The 21,338-nt window shown below is 42.1% G+C and overlaps 2 protein-coding genes across 10 annotated transcripts in view; one reads left to right on the top strand and one right to left on the bottom strand.

Annotated features, from left to right (window-relative positions):
* The window catches only part of LOC129171797 (uncharacterized), a 59,985-nt gene that overhangs the window by 9,590 nt on the left and 29,057 nt on the right, over positions 1 to 21,338 (bottom strand). For 2 of the 8 annotated variants that reach the window (XM_054760829.1, XM_054760825.1), the window contains 2 exons: positions 7,768 to 7,889; positions 7,443 to 7,633 (listed from right to left, as the gene is read on the bottom strand). In XM_054760829.1, the coding sequence (XP_054616804.1) occupies positions 7,443 to 7,447 (5 nt within the window). In that variant the 5' untranslated portion in view covers positions 7,448 to 7,633; positions 7,768 to 7,889. Of the gene's footprint in view, positions 1 to 2,260; positions 2,299 to 7,108; positions 7,292 to 7,442; positions 7,634 to 7,697; positions 7,890 to 8,408; positions 8,540 to 21,338 lie in introns of those variants that run through there. The other 6 variants (XM_054760822.1, XM_054760823.1, XM_054760827.1 and 3 more) reach the window with 5 other exon arrangements.
* ppap2d (phosphatidic acid phosphatase type 2D) lies at positions 481 to 20,271 on the top strand. Of its 2 annotated transcripts, XM_054760814.1 has the most exons (7): positions 503 to 558; positions 626 to 1,030; positions 12,712 to 12,869; positions 13,786 to 14,072; positions 14,159 to 14,216; positions 15,935 to 16,111; positions 18,517 to 20,271. In XM_054760814.1, exons 2-7 carry the CDS (start codon positions 844 to 846, stop codon positions 18,619 to 18,621), a joined length of 972 nt encoding a protein of 323 aa, XP_054616789.1. In that variant the 5' UTR covers positions 503 to 558; positions 626 to 843; the 3' UTR covers positions 18,622 to 20,271. The 2 variants fall into 2 exon arrangements, with proteins under 2 accessions (XP_054616788.1, XP_054616789.1); XM_054760813.1 differs by having other exon boundaries at positions 481 to 1,030.

Here is a 21,338-nt window from a genome sequence, read left to right as displayed (position 1 = left end):
CAGATTGACTGTTAGATATTGATGTTGTCTTGGGCAGGGATGTCCAAAATGTGGCCCGGGGGGCATTTGCAGATTGTTTTTTTTGGCCTGCGGTACATTTATACAATATTTAAAAGTTGTATTGCACTAAGACCTGCTATTTGTTTTGACAACTATAACACACACATCTGATCTAGGCGGTGTTTCCTACAAATATATTTCTATCTATATACTTCTATTTTGTTTATTTTGACCCACATTGGGTTGGATTTTAGGGTGTTAACAATGTGACCACGCAGTCTTTAATTGTTGTGTATCTCGGCCCTCAGTGGAAAAAGTTTGAACTCCCCTAGTCTCCGGACAGCAGAGTAAAGTTACATGAAAACACCGGAAGTAAAACGCTTTCCGCACCAAAATAAAGCAACGATTTCCTACTCAACCGGAAGCGCGCATTCCAGAGTGGAGATTTAACTTTACTTTGGCAAAGAGGGAAAAAAAAAAGTTTTTCCTCTTGTGAGTTTGACACAAACGTGACTGCAGTCCAGGAGAACGAGTTGAGAAGCTGTGGATGCGGACGAGGTGCAGTGCACTCTGTTTTTTTTTTCTTTCGCAGTCAACCCACTTACTTCCAGCTGTCTTCCCCCAGACGCTCACCCACCGGATGCCGGGCGTGAAGCACTGACTAGCGGCTTGCTCGCTTGTTCGCGTCTCGCTGTCAAAGCTTTTCCTTAAAAATGGATTTCTGGCACCGACGGACGGACTGAAAGAAAAGGTTCTGGCAGTTTGTACCGGAAAGTGACCTGCAACGAATTCCGCATTTGAGCGACTTTTCTGAGGGGGGCGAGCGAGTTGAAGTGAGGGGACATGCAGAAGTTTAATGCCCGCGGGAGCAGCACGCTGCCCCGGCTCGCTGACAGTGACGGGACTGCGGAAGGGAAGGAGAACGGCGCTGGGAAACATTTCCTCAGCAAACCTGAGGAGGAGGAGGACAGCTCCATCTGCACCAAGAGGAAGATGCTCGTCGGTTTGGATGTAATATGCCTGTGTGTCGGTAAGGCTTCAAATAATACATACCACCCTTTAATTACTCTGAGCCACATTTTGATTGCATGTAAAAGTGTATTAAGACACCTTTGGGGCGCATCAACACAGTGACAGACTGGGAGGAATTTGTTTTGTTTTCTCCCAAAAGTGAAAAGGAAAGTGTTCCCAGTGGGGGCAGGAGGGTGGGAATCATGGTGGTGGTGGTGGAGGGGGGAATGCACAGTTGTCCAGGGAATTCATCTGTTCCCATGGTAACCCCCCCACCAAATTCCCAGGAGAAGAACGTGGGAATTGGGATGAACACATAGTGCTGCACAGTGAATGTCAGCCACATAATTTACAGTCTTAGTTGGGAGGCTGGATCATTATAACAACAACAAAAGGATAACCTTTTGCTGACAATTAATGCAACCAAAAACAAGGAATCTGGAGTGTAAGCTAACAATACCTTTTGATTAAAGCTCATTTGGTAGTTTTGCAATGTTGAAATCCAACATTCATGCACAACTGATTGCCACATCCACTTTAACACTTAATAATCAAATATGGAATATCATAATTGTCATTCCTGTCCACTCTAAAGTGGTAATGAGACTGTTTGGTTAACTGACCCATAATGCTGCACGGATGTGACATGAAAGGTCTAAACTTGAGGCGAAATTTCCACATATTCAAGTTTGCATTGCTTCTTGCATAGATTACTGATTATATACACACACAAGTGCAAAAAATGGGTGTTGGTTCCAATCAAACAAGAGCTGCTATTACGGTTGCTCTTCCAGTCTGTGGGCTTACTGCCAGAGAGAAAAATTGAATATTTTCCACAAACACTGACAGGCTGAATATCGATCTGCAATCAGTCAGAGGTATGTTCTGCTTTGCAGCAACTTGATATTTGCTGACCAGTGGGAAAAAAGAAATATATACAAAATATAATATTATACAGAATAAACCAACGACAGAGAGAGAGCGAGAAAGAGAGGTGTAACCTGTCTCGGCAGACTGACGGGTCTGGTGTCTTGTTTGACAGTTAAACTTGAAAAACATCGGTTCATTATTTAACCTTGAATGTTTTTTCTCATAAAACACTCAGCTGCAACTTAACTTAGTTTAGGAAGGAGCGAGCATCAGTCAACATGATGGAGGAAAAAGACTAAGAATACCACTTGGACCTGGAAGTCCTGACCCCCCTTTACTGTATATCCTCTCCTGGGCGTTTCGGTATATCCCCACTGACCTTACACTGCACTGAAGCTGAGCCATGGAGCTGCAGTGCTGGAAAAAAGGAAGCGGATGTGGAGTCAGATGTTATTGTGAGTGAGATAAGTGGGATACAAGCTGTCCGATGGTCAATATTTGTAGTCAACCAGCATTTTTAGGGGTGGAGGAAACATCCATTTACATTGTTATATTTAACACTGAACAATTATTAAGAGAAATCACAAGTAATGGGTAAAATTATCAAAAAATTAATTCTTTGTTTGGAATTGTAGCCATTGACCACAGAGCTGAACTTTCTTTGTACAACACAATTACAAAGCAGATTACTTCCTGGTTCATGGAGGATAACATACCGCATTACGAACTGGCATGCGATACAGATACAGATGTGATACAGATTCTGGACACTTGACAGTTCAACTGACAATTTAAAAGGTTCCCAAAGTATTGCTAACATTTGTGTCCTCCTGTCTCAATCCTTAACGTTAGGTTGTTGTATATGGCATCTATTACATTGGACAAGCGCAACATTATAGTAAACAGTCGCCCCTCGCCACACCGTGGTTCGAATTTCGCGACTTCCATCACCATTTAAAATTTATTTAAAAAAATTATTAAATCATGCCGTTTCGTGGTTGAATACGGTCTATTAGTCGAAAATATGCACATTGAAGCACATTTTGACTTCCTAAATTAATCATTTTCAAGCATAAAAATACCGAAATGAACGTAAATACAAATATAAGACATAAAGAAGATGCATTCAAATTGTGATATGCAGTATTTTACACTGGTCACAAGGTGCCAGTAGGTGAAACATACAACCGCCAGAATCAATTGCTGGGAAAAAAACAGTTTGAATTATCTCACAACAGGCACCATAATAATAACAGAGGCAACTATTGCGGCCGTAATCCGGCAAAAACTCAATACTGAACCCTCAACATCTGGAACACATTTTTTTTACAAGTGTTATTTATGTCGTAAATGGCTTATTTTCTCTGATTATGTCTATTATATTGGGTAATACGAGTGTAAAGGTGACTGTAGGGGTGTTATTTCATGTCTAGAGGGCTCTAATAATGTTAAAACTCTTATTTAGAAGGTCGTAAACAGGTTTTCTATGCTCCAACTACGAAAATATTCAATTTAAAATGATGGAATCCTACTTCGTGGGAATTCACTCATCACAGCATGAAAGCTACATACACTCAAAACAGTGTAAACAGCAAAAAAACAACAAAAAAACACTTCAACTGTCAAGGCAGGATTTTGGCCAACGCACTTCCAATAAGCTATTGTGGGACCTCTGAGACTTATTTAAGTTGGCCTCACATTTCCTGGAATGTAAGCGTGCAGTACAAACTCAAAAAACAAGTAACAAACGAGCAGGACTTATTAACTATTGGATTACGTGCAGATGGCCACCAGTCTGGCGTGCATCCTGCCTCGTCTCTTCTCTTCGTCGCATCGTGCTGCTTATCTGCAGAGGCATGACCTTGACTCATCTGGGGGTAACAGACAGTGAATGCCACGACTTATTGGCAATGAATTGGCTCCTTCATTTGGCCAAATCCTCTTATCTCTGACTAACACAATTTGCCTTCAAAAAACGCCATCAGCAGATGGTTTGACCTGCCAGCATAATTCATCCCATGAAGGGGCTCATTGAGTACTGTAACTGTGGAATTTCACCCTGAAGCATCCTCATTATGTTATCAACTCAAGAGGGACTCCACAATGCTCGCAGCTCTTCACAGCCTCACTATGCTGGGATAGTATTTACCTCTCAATAAAGTGCCCACACGAAGGAGGAGGATACATTGAGAATTAACTTTCATCTGTTTGCGATGCTTCTCAGTCATCAAGCGCTTTTTTTTTCCCAGGTCTTTTTCCTCTCGTGATGGATGTTCTGTGGAGATGGACCCGTTCTGGTTCAGCTCTGTTTGCGTGTAAGCTGCAAAATGCTAGTTTCAAGTGTTTTCCTTGGCTGTTTGTTTGTGTGCGTGCATTCCTGATGGTGCTTCGGGGGGTTTGACCGCGGGTGAACTGACAGACGCTAAACCTGAGATGTAGCGTCCAGCCACCCAGAGGTCACAAGGCAGTTGTCATATCAGGCGAGCGAGCAGGGACAGGCCCTCTCAGGCTGCTGTTTGGCTCCTTGCACAGGTGGTTGTTACCCTAATAAAGCCAAATGCAGCCCTTCTCTCCCAATTTCTATTAAATTTGTATTTACTGGAGGTTGCCCTTAAAACTACTTCACTGTCCTCTGACTTCTTTTAGAACAGTGTCTGGTAGATGTTAGATGCAGAGGGTTTTTGGTTCTCGGCGTGAGGAGGCATGCTAAGTACCTGTTTCTGCGTGACCGTTTCAAAGTGTCAATTTGGAGTCTAACATTTGGAAACAGGTCTCAAAGTGGAAGCTGAAAATGACAGGTGTACTATTTTAACGTAAACGCTGAAAAATAGAAAACGTGCATGTGAAGGATTCAGTCAGGGCATTTGCATGTGTGTTACACGCATCGTCAAACACAAACCGTACATTTACTTAGGGCCCTGTGAAATCCCTTTTATTTCGTTACAAATTCTGTTTTCATTTTTCAGAATGCTGATCTTTTTTTTTTATTATTAATTAAATGCAAAAATCCTTACGTTTATTGATGCAATACATCACTGGCCAATTTTGTCCACTATTTCAGAGACAGATGTAGCTTGGCTAACTTTTCTAATAGGATGTCAATCTCCGCAGCAGGGTTGGGCGATAATTTTTATATACCTGTGTACCGGTAGAAATTGTTTCAATGATAAGAAAATGACTTATACCGGTATAAATGATAGTTGATGACATGTATTTTCTGCGACTGCGCGCTAAGGCAAGGCTGAAGGCGGAGGAGAAGCGAAGACGGGGAGGTACCGCTCTAATATGGAAGTGGTTTGGTTTCGACAGAGCAGATGTGGAGCAAGAGACCATAATATGCAAGGTTTGCAAAACGGTGACGGCAAAGGTAGGAACACAACTCATTGCATCGATGCGATAAAGCTTTGAAGGATACTCGAGTATTGTGTAAAGTAAGGATTATGCGATTTAGTGTTGAGTGTGTGTGATCCAAGAAGGCTGAACAAGCAAGCAATGCTGGGAGTAGTCCGTCCACATCTTCATTAATACCACAAGATTCAATGTACCAAAAGATAATATACAAGTTTGTCACGCTCAATATTGTACGATAACTGAGGCAAACTTTTTGTCAACAATCGAATCATACAATAAATGGACCGTTCGAAAACTGAGGTGCCACTGTTTTTATTTTACTTATTTTTATTTTTAGTACATTTGGCCATATATCTTAAGCTACATTAGATTGGTTTTAGCGTGTATAATAAAGTTAAGGAATATCAAAGCAGCCGGCGGCATTTCTAGGTTGTTCGGTATGGGAACATGTTTGGATACCCCAGCACTAAGATGAAGGCTTTCAGCCCAATCAGTCAATTTATTGCTGCTTTCCTCCGCCTCCTCATAAAAGTTCAAGTTTAAGAATGAGCTCATGCTATTTGTAAGGCGTGTATGTGTTGTTTTTTTTCTTTAAACGTCATCTCGTGTTTTAGGCGGGTGGTAGATTTATATTAGTAAGATTCCATTTTTCTTGGCAGGGAAAGCTGTGGAGTGAGTGAGGCTGGAAGCAGCCAACACGTAACAACATGTCAAGACGTACAGGCCCAGATTTATTAAATGGTCTCCTGCTTGGGTGTGTGTGTTTATAAAGAAGTGTGAATGTGCCATGCCAGCTGCCATTGTTTGTTGACAAATTTGCAGAGAAATTTACCTCCGTTTAACTTGGCGTGACCTCTGTGGCTAACAGAGGGAGCACCATTAAATATGCGGCAGTCAAATAATTAGCCAACGGAAGAAAAGCTGACTCTCCTTTGTCAGCGTATTAATGCACTGCTGCAGCCATTAGTTTCCCCTGATGCAATCACTGAGCTTTGCTTTTAGTACCTCACTCATTAGCCCACAAGAGCTGGCTTAGAAACATCTCAATTACCTGCAGGTTGAGGGGCGACTGATAGCCTGAAAGAAGGGATGGCCTCAGGGTGGGAGAGTGAATTGTCAAGGGGAGAGAGGGGATGTTAGGAGATAAAGGGTTGAGGATGTACATCAGGTTCCTCTGGGATGTTATCCTCAGTTGCCTGCTTATGTTTTATCATGCAAGTTGAAGTATCGGAACATTTCAAAGAGTAAATAGTTTCAAATGTACTTTTAATGAGGTTTTATTCTCTTTAAGTTGAAGGCTCCATTAGTGGCCAATGTTGTCCATAGCTATTAGTTGTAATGAGGAAATCTTCAATGTTCATTAGCTTGAATATGACTGATACTAAGGAGACTAATGCTGCTGCAAACACTTTTTTTAGGCCACTTTGTCAATTTTTTTCAGGCTTGACTCAATGATATTTATGTATTTATTTGTACAATTTATCCTTGTATTTACTTATTGTCCAGTGGAAAATATTTTTGCGCCAGAAGGTCAGAGTAACCGAAACTGATGTTAAGCGAATCCATGTTTTTCATAAGAAATAATGTGCAGTAACTCCAATTAATCTGTTCCAGAAAGCCAAAATTGTTAATACAAAACACGTTCTACATGTAGTAAACAATTCTAAATGCTTATAAATGCATATAAATGAATGAAAGGGATACATGAACATTTAAGGTTACTCAACCAATCTCTTTCCTCAGACTTCTGATTGGTGTTTTCAGATGTTTTTTCAGGTCTTGTGAATTAGAATTGTTTTCATAACATTGCCGTCTGTACGTGAAACTTTTCAAAAACTCAAATGTTTGTTATAAAGCTGCTGTTGTGTAAACGCACCCTCAAACAACAACTCACGGCCCGGGGTGTTGTTATCCAGACTACTGTATCAGTCTATCACATCTCACCTGATGGATCCTTCCATCCTCTGAATGTCTTCCAAGCACACATTCCTCCTGCCAACCAAAACAAGCAGACAAAACATCCCCCCAAATCACTTTCATACATCCCACCACAATTGTGCCCCTCCATGCCAAGCCCCCCTCTGCCATTACCCTCCTCCCTCTCAGTCTGAACCACAACCCTGTTTCGCTCTCACATTGCAGCCTGCCAGACTTTACCTTACCTACCAAAAACCACCAATGGTCTTCTTTAATGTTTCCAAGGTACATACCACATTGACGGGTCCTGCTGAGTCAGGCTAGGCAGGCAGACAGATACCTCAGAGCTCACCGCTTTTGCCCTGAGCTCCAGAACGAGCCTCCAGGAAGCGGGTCAGTGAGGTGTGGAGGGAATAGAAGCAGCTGCGTCGAGCATGGCATGGCACAGCTGTAACCGGGAGCAAGGAAGAGCTCTCCTGGTGTGCTGGTGGAACATGACACAAATGTTAATGGACAGGCAGTCATGTTGGCTCTAAATGTGTGGGAACCTTTGGAGGAAGGTCCATAGAGGCATGCTTTGATGAATTTTGGTGCAGAAGACCTTGACTAAACCCTGACCTCAACCCAATCAAACACCATAGGGATGGTCTTGGATGTAGCGGATTGAGCCACGCCCGACTTCCTTCCATTATCAGTCCATATAGATGTTATCTTGTATCGGATCCCATTAAGGTTGTAGCCTGCAGTCATGTAAAAACAATACGACTTCTCATAAATTGCTGCACACAACGGTGAAAATTTGTCAAAATATGCACCCCTACTGTATTGTCTGAACTATTGTTTTTCTGACAATTATACCACTTGGTGGCATTGTCATTAAACTCCAATGTTTGACCCCATAAGTTGCATTGACTTGAAATGTCTCTCACAGCTCAATGCGCTCTGTACAAGGACCACTGCAACCTTAGCATGTTTAGCTGAACCACCACCAAATTTGGTGCACATCTTTCGGGGACTGACAAGTACTTGTCTGTAAAATATGACCAAGATTGGTTGAAAAACATTGCTGCCGTCAAAATGTCTCTGCAAGTACATGGGTGGAATATAGTAACTAATTGCCAAACCAAACCATGGTAAAACTTTGAGGATATCTATATTACATGTAGGCTAGCAAGTCTTTCAAAGCATTTTAAGCACAAACCACAGGGGGCGACACAAATGTCATTCATGTACTGTATGTATAAAGTATGTTTACATACAGTAGATGTTATCCAGCTTTTAAAGCATTGGGGCTCATCAGTCTCCCTTTGTTCCTCATTCCTCATCATCTCTTTGTGCCGCCATCAGGGTAGACATAACAGATTAGCCTCCCAAACCAATACAGCCGATTCTGAGGGGAGAAAAAAATGGAACTCACTCTTATCTTACCTGCAACCTGCCTCAAGCCCACCAAGGACGACTGGGAAGAAAACTCCCACAATCTCCTTTTCTTTGAGCTTGTTCTAATCACAGCCTCGGTGTGAATGACTTCACTTCCTGTAAGAGTGTTACCTTACAGCACAATAGTCTGCATGTCCCTTTTTTTGTGTGTGCTTCAGCTGCCGCATACCGTCTCTTCCTGCCCTGCCTCTTAAAACAAAGACCTGCTCACATAAATCAGACATAACTGACTCAGACTACAGCTAGAAGCGGGAACAGATCAAGGCAACTTTAGGACGCCAGCTTTGAGCAGTCATCGTGCAGCAAAATAATTGCGCGAGCCCACCCAGACCAGCTGCTGCCTGCTGTTTATGAGCTTATAAGGCGGACATCGCATCGCCTCTTATAATGACGTTACCGCGGATTATCAGGCTTGCAAAGAAGCAAATTACGACACTTGGAAATTCTCTAACCCCGCCTGTGTTTTTCACTCCTGAGGTTGTCTTGAAGCTAAACACACATCTTAAAATTTAGTTGGGAAATACTGGCATGCTGGCAAGGGGGCCCCGCCAGGGTGGACCACCCTAGAAGGGCGCTGGGATACTGCCTAGTCTCAGCCTAGTCGTAAGCTGTCGGTCCTATTGAGTGTGTTGACAGGTCACTGATTGTGTGCCCTCTGGTTCTATGAAATGTAGGGCAAAGCCTTTGCAGTCAAATATTATTGGATGTGATGCAGCTTTAGGCTAAGTGTGGTGCTAATCTATGATGATGCCGTAGTGTTCGCAGGAAATCATTTGGGTCAATAACGATGACTTCAGTGTGACTGTGTTTTGGAGCCCAGTGTGGTTGAAATAGTTATCATTGGTTGGTTTTGTGGTTGCCATTTGGTTTTTGAGTTTTGTTTGGTTGACTGTTTGTTTATATGGCTGTGGATTTGGTTTGTTTGCATCCCGGTGTGGTTTTTATGTGCTGAGTCTAAGTTGGGGGTATTCAAGTTGAGGCAGGGTCGTGTTTACAGAGTGGGTCCCAGCAGAGCCCAGATCGCCTGACCCTTGCATTCCAGAACCACCGCTAATCGCCTCCGTCTGTTGTTCTCTTGCCTTTGCCGCATCACTCTTGTTCAGACCCATCTTTGCCGTATCTCTCCAGCCCCGCCCTCGTTTATCAATCTATCGCATTTAACTCTGAACTAATGACGGCTTTATCAACAAAGACATAAAGCAAACCCATAAATAACGACCATCTGCCCTCTTGTTTTTGAGCCGGGCTTCACGTTCTTGCTGTTGGTTGTTGTTCTCTCACAGTGAGCTCATTCTGGGCTGTGGTCATAGATGTGTAAATTAGAACCAGAAGACTTTCTCAGAGTGAGGCACACATCCCTTCTGCTCTCATTCCTCCCCTCCTCTCCCTACTTGCCTCCCTCCCTCTAGTCTTTCTTTCTCTTCGGACCCTTTTGACTATGTGAAAGCATTCCTGCCTTTGAGTAGCAGATCTTGGACTGCGACTGTAAGGCTCCATTCTGTCCCGTGTCCTTTAGGGTCCCCTCGCCTGGCCCGCCTGTCTTTTGAGTGAGCCTTGACCAGGTGTTTTGGTTTGTTCACAGCTGCCTGACACATGATGTGAGGTCCTCTGGAGAGTTTTGGGCTCTTCTTGTGAGAACTGTTTTAAGGTAGTTGTAAAAGGCTCGAAGTTGACTGTGACACTGTCTGTGGGATGACACAGATGCTGGATAACCCAGCAGAGGTAACACGCTTTCATGCAGACATTGGGTCCACCTTGTTTCAATGATCTTTGGATTCTGGCCATGTGGGCCATTAATCTCAGGCCCGAGGCGGTAAAAAACAAGCTGCTATACGTGGTCAGCATTTCAGGGTTCCCATTAGACATCCACATGTATCAATATCCCTCAAAAGGTCTATGCTTCAACTGTGACTGCAGTGTTTAGGTTGTGATAGAAGGCCTGTCTATTATACTGCTGTCAATGAATACTAAACATTGTTTTCTTTACTGGAAAATTTAAGGCAGGTTGTTGTATGTTTAGAAACAGACCTGTTGCACATACTGTACTTTGCATGCATTCGTTGAGCTAAAATGTCACTTAGCATGGCACAGACCTGCACCAAAGCTGACAATTCCCAGTTTGGATTCACCCCAACCTGCTGGTTGTATTCATTGGTCATTCTGATCACATGCATTACTCACTGACAAATTAAAGAAAATATTGCACACACTGCAAAATCCTGGATCCGTTCCCAAGCTAATTGATTTTTCCTCAGCCATTGCTGCAGCTCATGAAAAAAAATTAATAGAAGTCAATACTTTTTGAGTAATCCTGCAAAATAACAAACAGCAGCACCATTCCTGGCTCATTTTTACTTCATGTCTGTTAAATCTGTACAACTTTTAATGCAAAATATTGGATCCAATGACTGAACAAAGCCATAGCCGTGCTGTGTACTGCAGGTTTCCACCAAGCTGTAATATGTAATATATCAGGTAATTACAAATAAGTCAGGAAGGAACAAGGACAATCTCATTGCAGATATCTGTTTTGTAGTTTAAAAAAAAGTGTCTAAAACACTGAGATACTGATGGCCGCTCGGCACAACTGAACTGCTTGCTATAGCTAACAAGCATGGATGCCACTGATCTTAAAAACAAAGCCACTATAGTAGAGCCATTGTAATAAACTAATCACATAAGGGCTACTGACACCAAAGCAGGTCTGCACTGTCAGAGTGTTCTCCCAGTTAATGAAATGTTATCAGGAACTCCTGCACCTGCATGCAACTTGAACCTGTTTGAGTTACAGATACGCTGTCCATGCAGGTCGTAAAACCAGAACCTGCATATTGTACATGAGGGTATTCCTTATTTGGGAAGGGCAAGATGTTTCCTGTTTTTTTAACACGACATAGTGCCTGTTGCTTTTCTCTCTCTCACTTTCACGTGCAGTCTGTTTGACGTTTCTGTTAGAGCAGCGTGACTTTGACAACAAGCCGGCTTTCTAAAGCCATCGGACAGGCCACGTCATTGCATGAAGTTAAATAGGTCTCTGCTTGGTGTTTTTCTGCTCTGATTGCCTCAAACCTGCAGATTATTACCCACTGCTTAATCTTGTTTATCAGTCTGTTGATGCTGAATGAGCAATAGAGGCGTGTTCTGGGTTGACTGAGTGTGATTTTGTAGGTCTGGTGTTCATTTGTTCGTGTGCGGCTGATAGGGTGAGCCCGAGAGTGTGTTCAGTCACGAACACTGCGAGCCTCCCTGGCAAAGAAGAATGTTTCTGGCCTGGGAGCAACGGGCAGGCCTGTGAGGACAGAGGTTAATGATTAGTTCCATGGTCTTGCTGCACTTTGTAGAATGAAGAGGGGGTGAAGTTTAATACCAAACACTAGTGTAAACTGCAGAATGGAATAAACCTGCGCTTTTTTTTTTCTTCTTTTTTTAAAGTTTGTTGCCATCAGGAGTCATTGCTCAACTTTTTCATTGGTGATCTTTCACCAGTAGCCTGTGAGGTTTGTTTGCAACAGGAACCAGACCTTGACCTCTTTTAGTCTGATAAAGAACAGCTATAATTAGCAACCAAGCAGAATATGTAGGTTATATCCTCAAATAGTGGCCTCCTCTCAAATAGATGCCATGTCTCAATTAACACATACGATACACATAACACACTTGTGTGGTCTTGCAGCCGTACAGCAAGGGCAAACCTTACCAGACTTAACCTGCGAGAGCTTGTCTGTGTCAGGTGTTTATAATGTGACATTTTGGAAACAGTCTCTGCGGGTTGAGTAAATGAACAACACACACTATTTGAGGAACATGATAGCATGCTCTATGCTTTTCTTCTTTCCTTATCACTCTTCATGCCCATCTCCAAGCTGTCTCTCATCTCATCCCGCTCTTTTTGTGAAAGCAGATACGTATGTGCGGAATGCCTAATCCGCCTGTAGTCTGTCAGATCTCCAGATGACTGACACTCCTCATGTTGCTTCACCCATGTGTGGCAGAAGGGGGGCGGCCACCTTTACGTTGTTATTGCTATATCATGCTTTCCATCTTGTCTCTGTGATCTGAACCCACAGAAACTCATCAAGCTATTTTTTGTTTGCCTCCTTTCACTTTGCCCAATCTCATCAGCCTCCATCCCATTTTTTGCTTGCGAGCTGAAGGCAGTGACGCCATACAGACGGGGGTTCTTCTGCGGAGACACCAGTATTACGTATCCCTACGTAGAGAGAGAGGCTATTCCTGATGGTCTGCTCATCGCTGGTGGTATAGCCATCACAGGCCTCACGGTAAGACAATGATGGTGCTATTTTAAGCACGAATGTTAAAATTGACTAACAGTAAAGTGTGTCCCTAGAGCATTGGTGTCCAAACTTTTTCCAGCGAGGGCCACATACTGAAAAATGAAAGGATGCAAGGGCCACTTTGATATTTTGTAAATCAGCTGAGAAGTTACAGTGTATATACAGCGTATATTTCAGCAAAAAACTGATCTCAGCTTTGTGATATACAGTAGGTGAAAAAGGCTATTATTACAAGGAACTTTGGTTTCTTCTCCCCCCCCCATTTTTGCTGTTTGTTTTTTTTTTGCCTTTTCCAAATTTTTCAACTTTCTTCTAATAAATTTTGTTCTTGTAATTATTACTATTTCCATAATATACCTTTTTCTCCAACCTAATTTTCCAAATTTATAACGTTAGTTTGTTTCTCATAGTACAACTTTTAAAAACATTTTCATTAATATCTAAGTCTATGCTACTAAAATTATATTATTTTTGTCATAGAGATCGGCGTAAAATTGCAACCTTTTTTGCCTCATTAAAATACGACTTTTTTTCCTCGTAATATTTTCACTTTATTCGCGTAAAACTGTTGTCCCCCCCCACCCAACTATTTCAACTTTCGTAAGTCTTTCGTAAATATTTAAACTTTGCTACTAAAATGAAAATTTTCCTACTGTAAAATTAAAACTTTTTCTTGATAGACTAAAACTTTTTTCTCTTAATATTTTGAATTTGGCCAATTACTGCCGATTTTTCCATTTCTGCTGTTGTCCGCTACACTTAAAACACAGCTCTGCCAACGATATCAATCGGCTACAGACGTTAAGTGGTGTATCTCAAGATTTTTGTCCATTTAGTGTACAGTACAAAGGAAGAGCTACTGTATATTCCTCAAGTTTACCCCTCTCTTTTTTCCCCGTAGATCGCACTGGGTGAATGTTACCGAGTGCGTTTCCGAGGCGTGCGCTCACGGGCGTTTGTCAGCAACCGCTATGTGTCGTGCCTGTACAAAGAGCTGGGAAGCTTCCTGTTTGGTTGCTGTGTGGGCCAGTCCCTCACCAACATGGCCAAGCTAAGCGTGGGACGGCTGCGACCCAACTTCCTGTCAGTCTGTAATATCACTTATGCGTCCATCAACTGCACGCCAGGCAGCTATGTGTCCCAGGTCAACTGCCGGCAGCCCAACCAGAAGATGGTCGAGGAGGCGAGGCGAGTGTACATTTTATCAAGGGTGTGGCATACAGTAAGTACTTTGACTCATAATGTTAATGTGTAACCTGCATCTTATGTTTCAGGAAGTCGTTTTTTTCCGGCCATGCATCCTTCGCCATGTACACCATGCTCTATCTAGCAGTAAGTCCCCTTTCCTTGATCACACTCGCTCTTCTTTCTGCTATTAGACACACCCTCAGAGAGCACTGTGCACATCTCTTATCTCGACAAGCTAATTACACATGTGCAAATACACTAAGACGTGCGCTGTTTAATATGAACCAGCTTCCTGATCACGAGGGAGGGCATGCCTCTCCAAAGGTGTCCCGCTTCCAGCTTAAAAAGTCGAGAGACAAGGAAGGAGGAGGAGAATGAGGGAGACTGTTTTCCGAGGGAACATGAATAGATGAAGAGCCTACACAGAGGAGGCCTTGTTGTGGGACTCATTTAGGGATTGAGAGGAGGCAAGGGGGTGGCGGTGAATGAGTGAATATGCCGCTGAGAGATCGACAGGCTTCTTTCACCACCATTTCACTTCCCCCCCCTTCTCCATCTTTTCATCTTTCTCCCACTGCACAGCCCACCAGTCATGGGTGCACTGTGGGAGAGATATGACAGTTACAGCAAGACAAAAGAACATTGTTATTACTTTTAATCCAATATCTCCTTGACATAGCGACAGGAGCTGATGTACTACAGTAGGAGCCCATTTCTGGCCCCCAAGATACAGTCGTAAAAAATTAGGACACCCCATCAGTGGCGCCCCCTATAGCTTATGTTCAAAAGGCTTTGGAAGACATGCTATCTTACATGCAATACAGATATCCTCAAAGTTTTATGACATGATGTCATCTAATTTGCATAATCTGCAATGATGACCGAAATAGATGCTGCAGGAGAGGGGGATAATTTGGGAGACAAAATGTCAGTAACAAACATGAAAAGCACAACAAATATGTTTTGAACTACAAATGAACATTGTTCTGTCGCTTCTTTGTTTTGCTTTTATTTATTTATTTATTTATTTATTTTTAAATGTCACAGACAAGACCGAGCCATCTGTGAGTGCTTTGAGATGGGGACCGGCACACAGCATCACCCACTGCTCATTGAGAAGAGCAAAGCATGACTATATGTCAGCCCACAATTTTTTCACGTTTGTCTCTGTTTCACTGATAATGCTTTTCATCAAGCATTAAGATTTTGCAATTTGTTGAGCGGTATGGATTGTATATTCTACTGCATAGAGTTAATTAGGCGACTCCAAAGTAACCGTTAGTGCCCATTTCAAGCTCCACAAATTTAGAGATTTGTTCTGAAGCTGTAAATGGCAAATGCCAAGAGTACAAAAGTAGAAACATTGATGGTACTACCCAGTGAAAAAAGAACACTGATGTACTGCACTGTAAAAGGAGACCATTTGAGCTAATAGTTGGATCCTAAAGTAACCGTTTCTATCTTGCCCATGGTCAAGAGTCACAAAAAGGTGTGTTGCTAAACCGTAAAAGTCAGGGATAAAGTGTACAACAGTGTAAAATCTGAGGCATGGCCAGCTGTTTAAGGAGCAGGAATGGGCATGTTCTCCATTCTGCTCGTTTAGACGTCCAGCCACCTCATAAAGCTGCATCTGCATCACGCTCGATCCAAAAGTGACCCAGTTTTCATTTATTTTATGCACGAGGTGAGGATGAACAAAAGGAGGAAGTGGGGTTAAGACAGTGTTAATGGACCCATGACCGGTTTCTCTTTTCCTCCCTCCGGGTACCAGACAAAAATGATGCTAACATGAAGACACTGGCTCTTGTTCACAGGTTGTTTGTTCTTTTTCCTTCCCTTTTCTCTCTCTCTCTCTCTCGCAGTTTTACCTGCAGGCCCGGTTGTCGTGGCGAGGGGCTCGGCTGCTGCGCCCCCTTGTACAGTTCATCTTAGTGATGATCGCCATCTACACCGGGCTCAGCCGCATTTCGGACTACCGCCATCACCCCACCGACGTCCTCACGGGCTTCATTCAAGGAGGGCTCACTGCTTACTGGGTGGTATGTTAACGATAATGATGGAATGTTCTGTATGCTATGCACCTATTGTCCTATTTATTTCACATGACCATAAATGACAATTGTTCTGCCCACTATGGGTGTGGTCAAAATGCTTTGGAAGACATATCCTAATAATGACTTATGGACAATTAGTTGCAAAGTCCTGCCCATGCCCCTGCAAAGGTATTCTGTTGATGGCGGCCGTGTTTTATAACCAATTTTGCTCAAATTTCACAGGCACGTGCTTGTCGGTCACCTAAAAGGTGTGTAGCAAATTTGGCAGAGATTTGACTACACACCCTAACGTTACAGTGGGTGTTTTGAGCCATGTGAGAAATTTCACATATGGGATTAAACTTCAGGGTTTAAAAGGGATAGTTTTTTTTTTTTTTGTTTTTACATGAAGTCGTATGACATCCCCATCAGCAGTGTACTACATCAACAGTGACTTACCTCCCAATTGGTCTTGCGAGTCCAGTTCTGGTTGGATTTTCGTTTAGTATTTAGTTGCGCTTAGTTGCTGGGTCTTTTAAGTAAAGAGTTTGGCTTCTCAAAACAATACGTGTTCAAAAGAGTGATACATTTGCATCATAAAAATGCCTCCTAGAAAAAAAATAAATAAATAAAATCAGACCTCACAAATCGCTCTATTATATTTGTCTCCCGGGGTGTCCCTGCGCACTGCACTCTTGTGTATGTGATGAAGACGTTCGCATCTTCCTTCGCTGTGGAACACACATGTAAACAAGATGGCCACGGCGCTCTATCACTGAAGAAGATGCGAGCGTCTTCATCACATACAGAGAGAGAGACAAATATAACGCCAAGCGATTTGTGAGGTCTGATTTTTTCCAAGAGTAATTTTTATGATGCAAATGTATGACTCTTTTGAATACATATTGTTTTGAGAAGCCAAACTCTTTACTTAAATGACCCAGCATTTAAACAAAACTGCGTTCAAAAGGTAGTAGGTAAAGGTAGTAAATATACTTAGTCATTCCTCGTTTCTCCCAGTACATTGGTTCCAGCCCCGACTGCGATAGGTGTATTTCCATGAAGTAGGATTCAATATTAATCAAAGGAATAGTTTCGTGGTTATAGCATAGAAAACCCGTTTATGACCTTCTAAAAACATTTTTTAACTTTATTAGGGCCCTGTAAGCATGAAATAACAGCCCTATAGTCACCTTTATACTTGTATTACTTAATAGTCGATATGATAAGCAATAATAAGACAGAATAACTCACCATTATCATGGGGAAAGTTCCTTGTTGCGGTATCGTCAACGTTATGTGGGTTGATCGCATTGCATTTAAAAAAAAAAAAAAAAAGCGACAACCTATCATCCATCCTCACTATGACGTTTGTCACTTGATTGATAAATTCGTGCCAGTTTGACATGAATCTAGTATACAGAGATGTGCACTCTGACGCTACTGCTAGCTTTGTTTACATCACATTGTGCAGGCTACGGGATCTCTGAAGTGACAAGAGATGGCCGCTGCTTTAAGTATAGCAATATATCGATAACTAGTTAGCCTCCGATTTATTCATTCTAAGCGTAAGAACGGATTTGAAACAGAGTCGGGAAGAAAGACGAAATAAGCAGCCAAAAAACGTACCACTTCCACACGGAATAATCGGCCATAGTCAACCATGAAACAGCGATCGTTTATTCATTAATAAATTTTTGAAAAAACGGAATACAGTGAGCAAGCGATATTCCAACCGTGATGGGATGACTGTGTATATGGAATTTATTTTCAGGATATGCCGAGGGCTATTAAAAAGGAGCTGTGTGCTGAAAATGCCCCCTGGGCTGCACTTTGGAAACCCATCCATTGGGTGACTACATCTTACAAGCAGCAGCTGTGGTTTGTGATAACCAAAGGCAATACAGTATGGTTGTGTAGGGCCATGCATCCCGAATCAATCAGAAATTGGGCTTGATCCCTCACCCTCAGTTCTAGCTGACAGTATGTGTCCAATCTTGTGAGAACAGTTTGGGCAGCGCCCTTTTCTGTCCACAAAAGCAGGGTTTGGCAAGTCTGGTGTGGAATAACTCAAGAACCCTGACCTTAACCCATCTCCAATAGAGCCAGACTTTCTCAGTGGCCTCAGAAGGGGCACTCTTTCTTCCTGAAAGCTGTTGTAGGTGCAGTGGCCACATTGTCCTCCATTTTGACTTCCTGCCACAAGTCCCAGTATGTTTGTCCACATAATGTACTACTAATTGTCTTTGCCGGATTTGTTTCTCCTTCCTCTCCGTTATCTTAAACAATGATGTCTATATGTTAGGCTCTTCCTCACGCTTGCCTCTGGCGGTGTTTAGAAAACAGCAGCTGATTGACAGCGTGTGTGGTCTGCATATGTTCCCTGACATGTTGTGTATCTGTGCCTGCAGGCCTTCTACATCTCCTCCATGTTTAAGCCTCGCACCCGTCCAGACCTGTCCCCGACTAGCATGTCGCTGGAGAGTCCTCTTTCCAGCCAGCAGACTGTGTGTTAGCATGCAATGGCTGCAAGGATATGAAAAACATGGACACGACAAATGTCACAGCGTCGGCGAGCAGCTGAGCGACCGGTTCTTTTTTTCCAAGAAAGGGATTCATTCCAAGGAGATGATGTGATTAAATGTTGATGGAGTACAATCTAACACATTGACACACAATCAGTCACGCAGCAGTGATGTAACCTCTCACACATGTGAAACACAAGAAGCACATTTGACTCAAAGTCAAACCCGTCCAGTGAGAAGAACTGCATAGTGATATTATAGATTTTTTTTATGAAATATATAAAAATGTTTTAAAAAATGTATATTTTTCCAGATGATTATTAGAAGCTGCTAATATCGATAGTTAAAAATGGTTGTTTTTATCTGTGGTGGAGGTCGAGTGCGCTGGGTCAGCCGTCCAAGCCGAACTTAGGCTTATAAAACGTCATCTTCCTGAAAAACGGCTGCTGTGAAATGATGCCATGATGCCTCAAAAGAAAAAATGACAAAACACTTGGTGAGAAAAAAAAAAAGCACTGGCTTCAACTTCTTTAACCTGTCTGATGCACCACTGCTCTAGTCAGACTGCCACTCCACTAAATGATGACAATAACTTGTACTAAAAATGATACTGTATTTCATATGTTTCTGTACTAACCATTTTGTGTCTCAGAGACTGAGGTTTGACTGAATTTCTTTTGCAACTTTTGCCCCCAGGTTCCAGCCTCTGAGCTGCACCTTCACTTGTGTGAATCCCCATGCTGCGTGTCTTTTACTAGTAGCACTTGATACTTCTAATTCTAATCCATATTACATATTTGATCACAGGTTGGAAAGAAAAACAAAGAATGATCGGTGTTTGGTTTTATCTGGATCACTTTTATGAAGGACTATTAGGACTACGCTGAAAAGAAAAAGAGTACTACTATTAGAATAAAAACAAACATGTCAAAATATGAGAAAAAGTTATAAAAGTTATATTTTCAAAAAATTGTACTTGTTTCTTGTTTGTTCAATCATGGATCACCAGTGTTTTTAATCTTATTATATCTAAACACATGGAATACCTTGAATAAAGTCTTAAATTACAAAAACAAAGCGGAAGTATTATGAGAGTAAAATTGTCATTTTATGAGGAAAAAAAATATTTTTAATGAATTTTGTTTGTTCAATCATCTATAGTAAGCAGAAGGGTTTTTATGTTTAATGTAATTACCTGATTAATATATAGCAGCTGTCTAGAGAGCAACAAGGAATTTTGACATTGACTCTAATCTTGTAAATTTGAACTTTCATATGATTTATATACGAATATATTTTTTTCCTAAAATGTTATTTTGTTCTTCTTGTCAGCGTGGCCCTAATTGCTCCTGTTTTGGTTCTCCCTTGAAATGACAATTGCTCCAATTGAATGTAAATAGTCTGTCATTTTATAAACCACACACTTTTACGAGTATTAGGTTTTACAATGTTGGTGTGCGTCGATCAGGTACGGAGAGTTGTACTATTTGTATGTGTCGTAACAATTAGACTGAGCCATAGATAGTCACAGAGCTATTATTGTTGTTGTGTTCCCACATATTGTTTGTTTTGTCTGTGAAAGCCAGAAAGGCACAAAATAACCACTGTACTCTGAGAGAAACCAAACCAATAAAATGAATGTTGAATGTTTTTTTAATTGCTTATTGCCCCCCCCCCCCCCCCCCCCCCCCCCCCCACCTATGTCGTGTGACAGGCAGAAACAACAACTGAAACAACTTATTAACGTCAAAATGATAATTGCTTTAAACTCACGTTATGTTTGGAAGCTTGCACTCTGCCACTTTTCTACATTCTTTCTTGATTCACTCTCTCTCCTTCCCTGCTTTGCCCCCTCAGTCCTTTTGGAGTGCACTGGAGCATGATGGACCCTTTTAGGGGGTCATGCTACCATGGAGATGCCTAGCCTGATAGAGATTGGAGCTTTTGAGGGCATTTTCTTTCACTTGCCCACTCCAAAACCCCCCACCCCTTGCTTCGATCCACTTCCAGGCAGCGGAAGGAGAATAAAGGGCACATCAGAGAGGGAGGCAGGGCTTTAATAAGCTGGGAGACATACAAGATGGAAAAGGAGTCCACTAATGAAGGGAAGGGAAGAGTTGGCAGAGTGAGATGTGGGGCGGGTGATGGGGAAGAGTCGGGGTGGGAAAGAATGCGATCATGGTTTTGCGGCCTGTTTTGTTTTAATAATACTGTAACTAGGGAGACATGTTTCATTCCACAGCGACGTATATATATGCCTGTGCTTGTATGACAGACTCGTCTGCTTTGCTGCTTCCTCACTACATCGTGTTTGGGTGTGTGTCTGGGATGCGCGCATCCAAGTCTGTTGCTGCTTCAGTAAGCCGATTCTTGCATGCAATGTCAAACGTGACATTTTTTAAAAAACAATCCTCCTCTATGTGTCGAAGAATCAGACTTAAATCCATGTGTACGTGTGTATTTTACAAAAGAATTTTAAAATCCCCTTTTATGCAAAGTGACTTAAAGTAATATGTGTTCCTGGCGCCTGTTAAGAGCACCAGGAGATGAGTGTTGAATGTTTAATTGCTTATTGCCTTTTTCGCCCCACCTACAGTATCTCGTGTGACAGGCAGAAACAATTTTTCACTTCAGCTAAAACACTAAGATAAATAAAAAAAATTGTAACAATGTTTTATTTTATTTTTTCATTTATTATTTATTTTTTT

Source organism: Dunckerocampus dactyliophorus, chromosome 18, assembly GCF_027744805.1.
Source record: "Dunckerocampus dactyliophorus isolate RoL2022-P2 chromosome 18, RoL_Ddac_1.1, whole genome shotgun sequence".
NCBI lineage: Eukaryota > Metazoa > Chordata > Actinopteri > Syngnathiformes > Syngnathidae > Dunckerocampus > Dunckerocampus dactyliophorus.
This window is presented reverse-complemented; position numbering and strand designations above follow the sequence as displayed.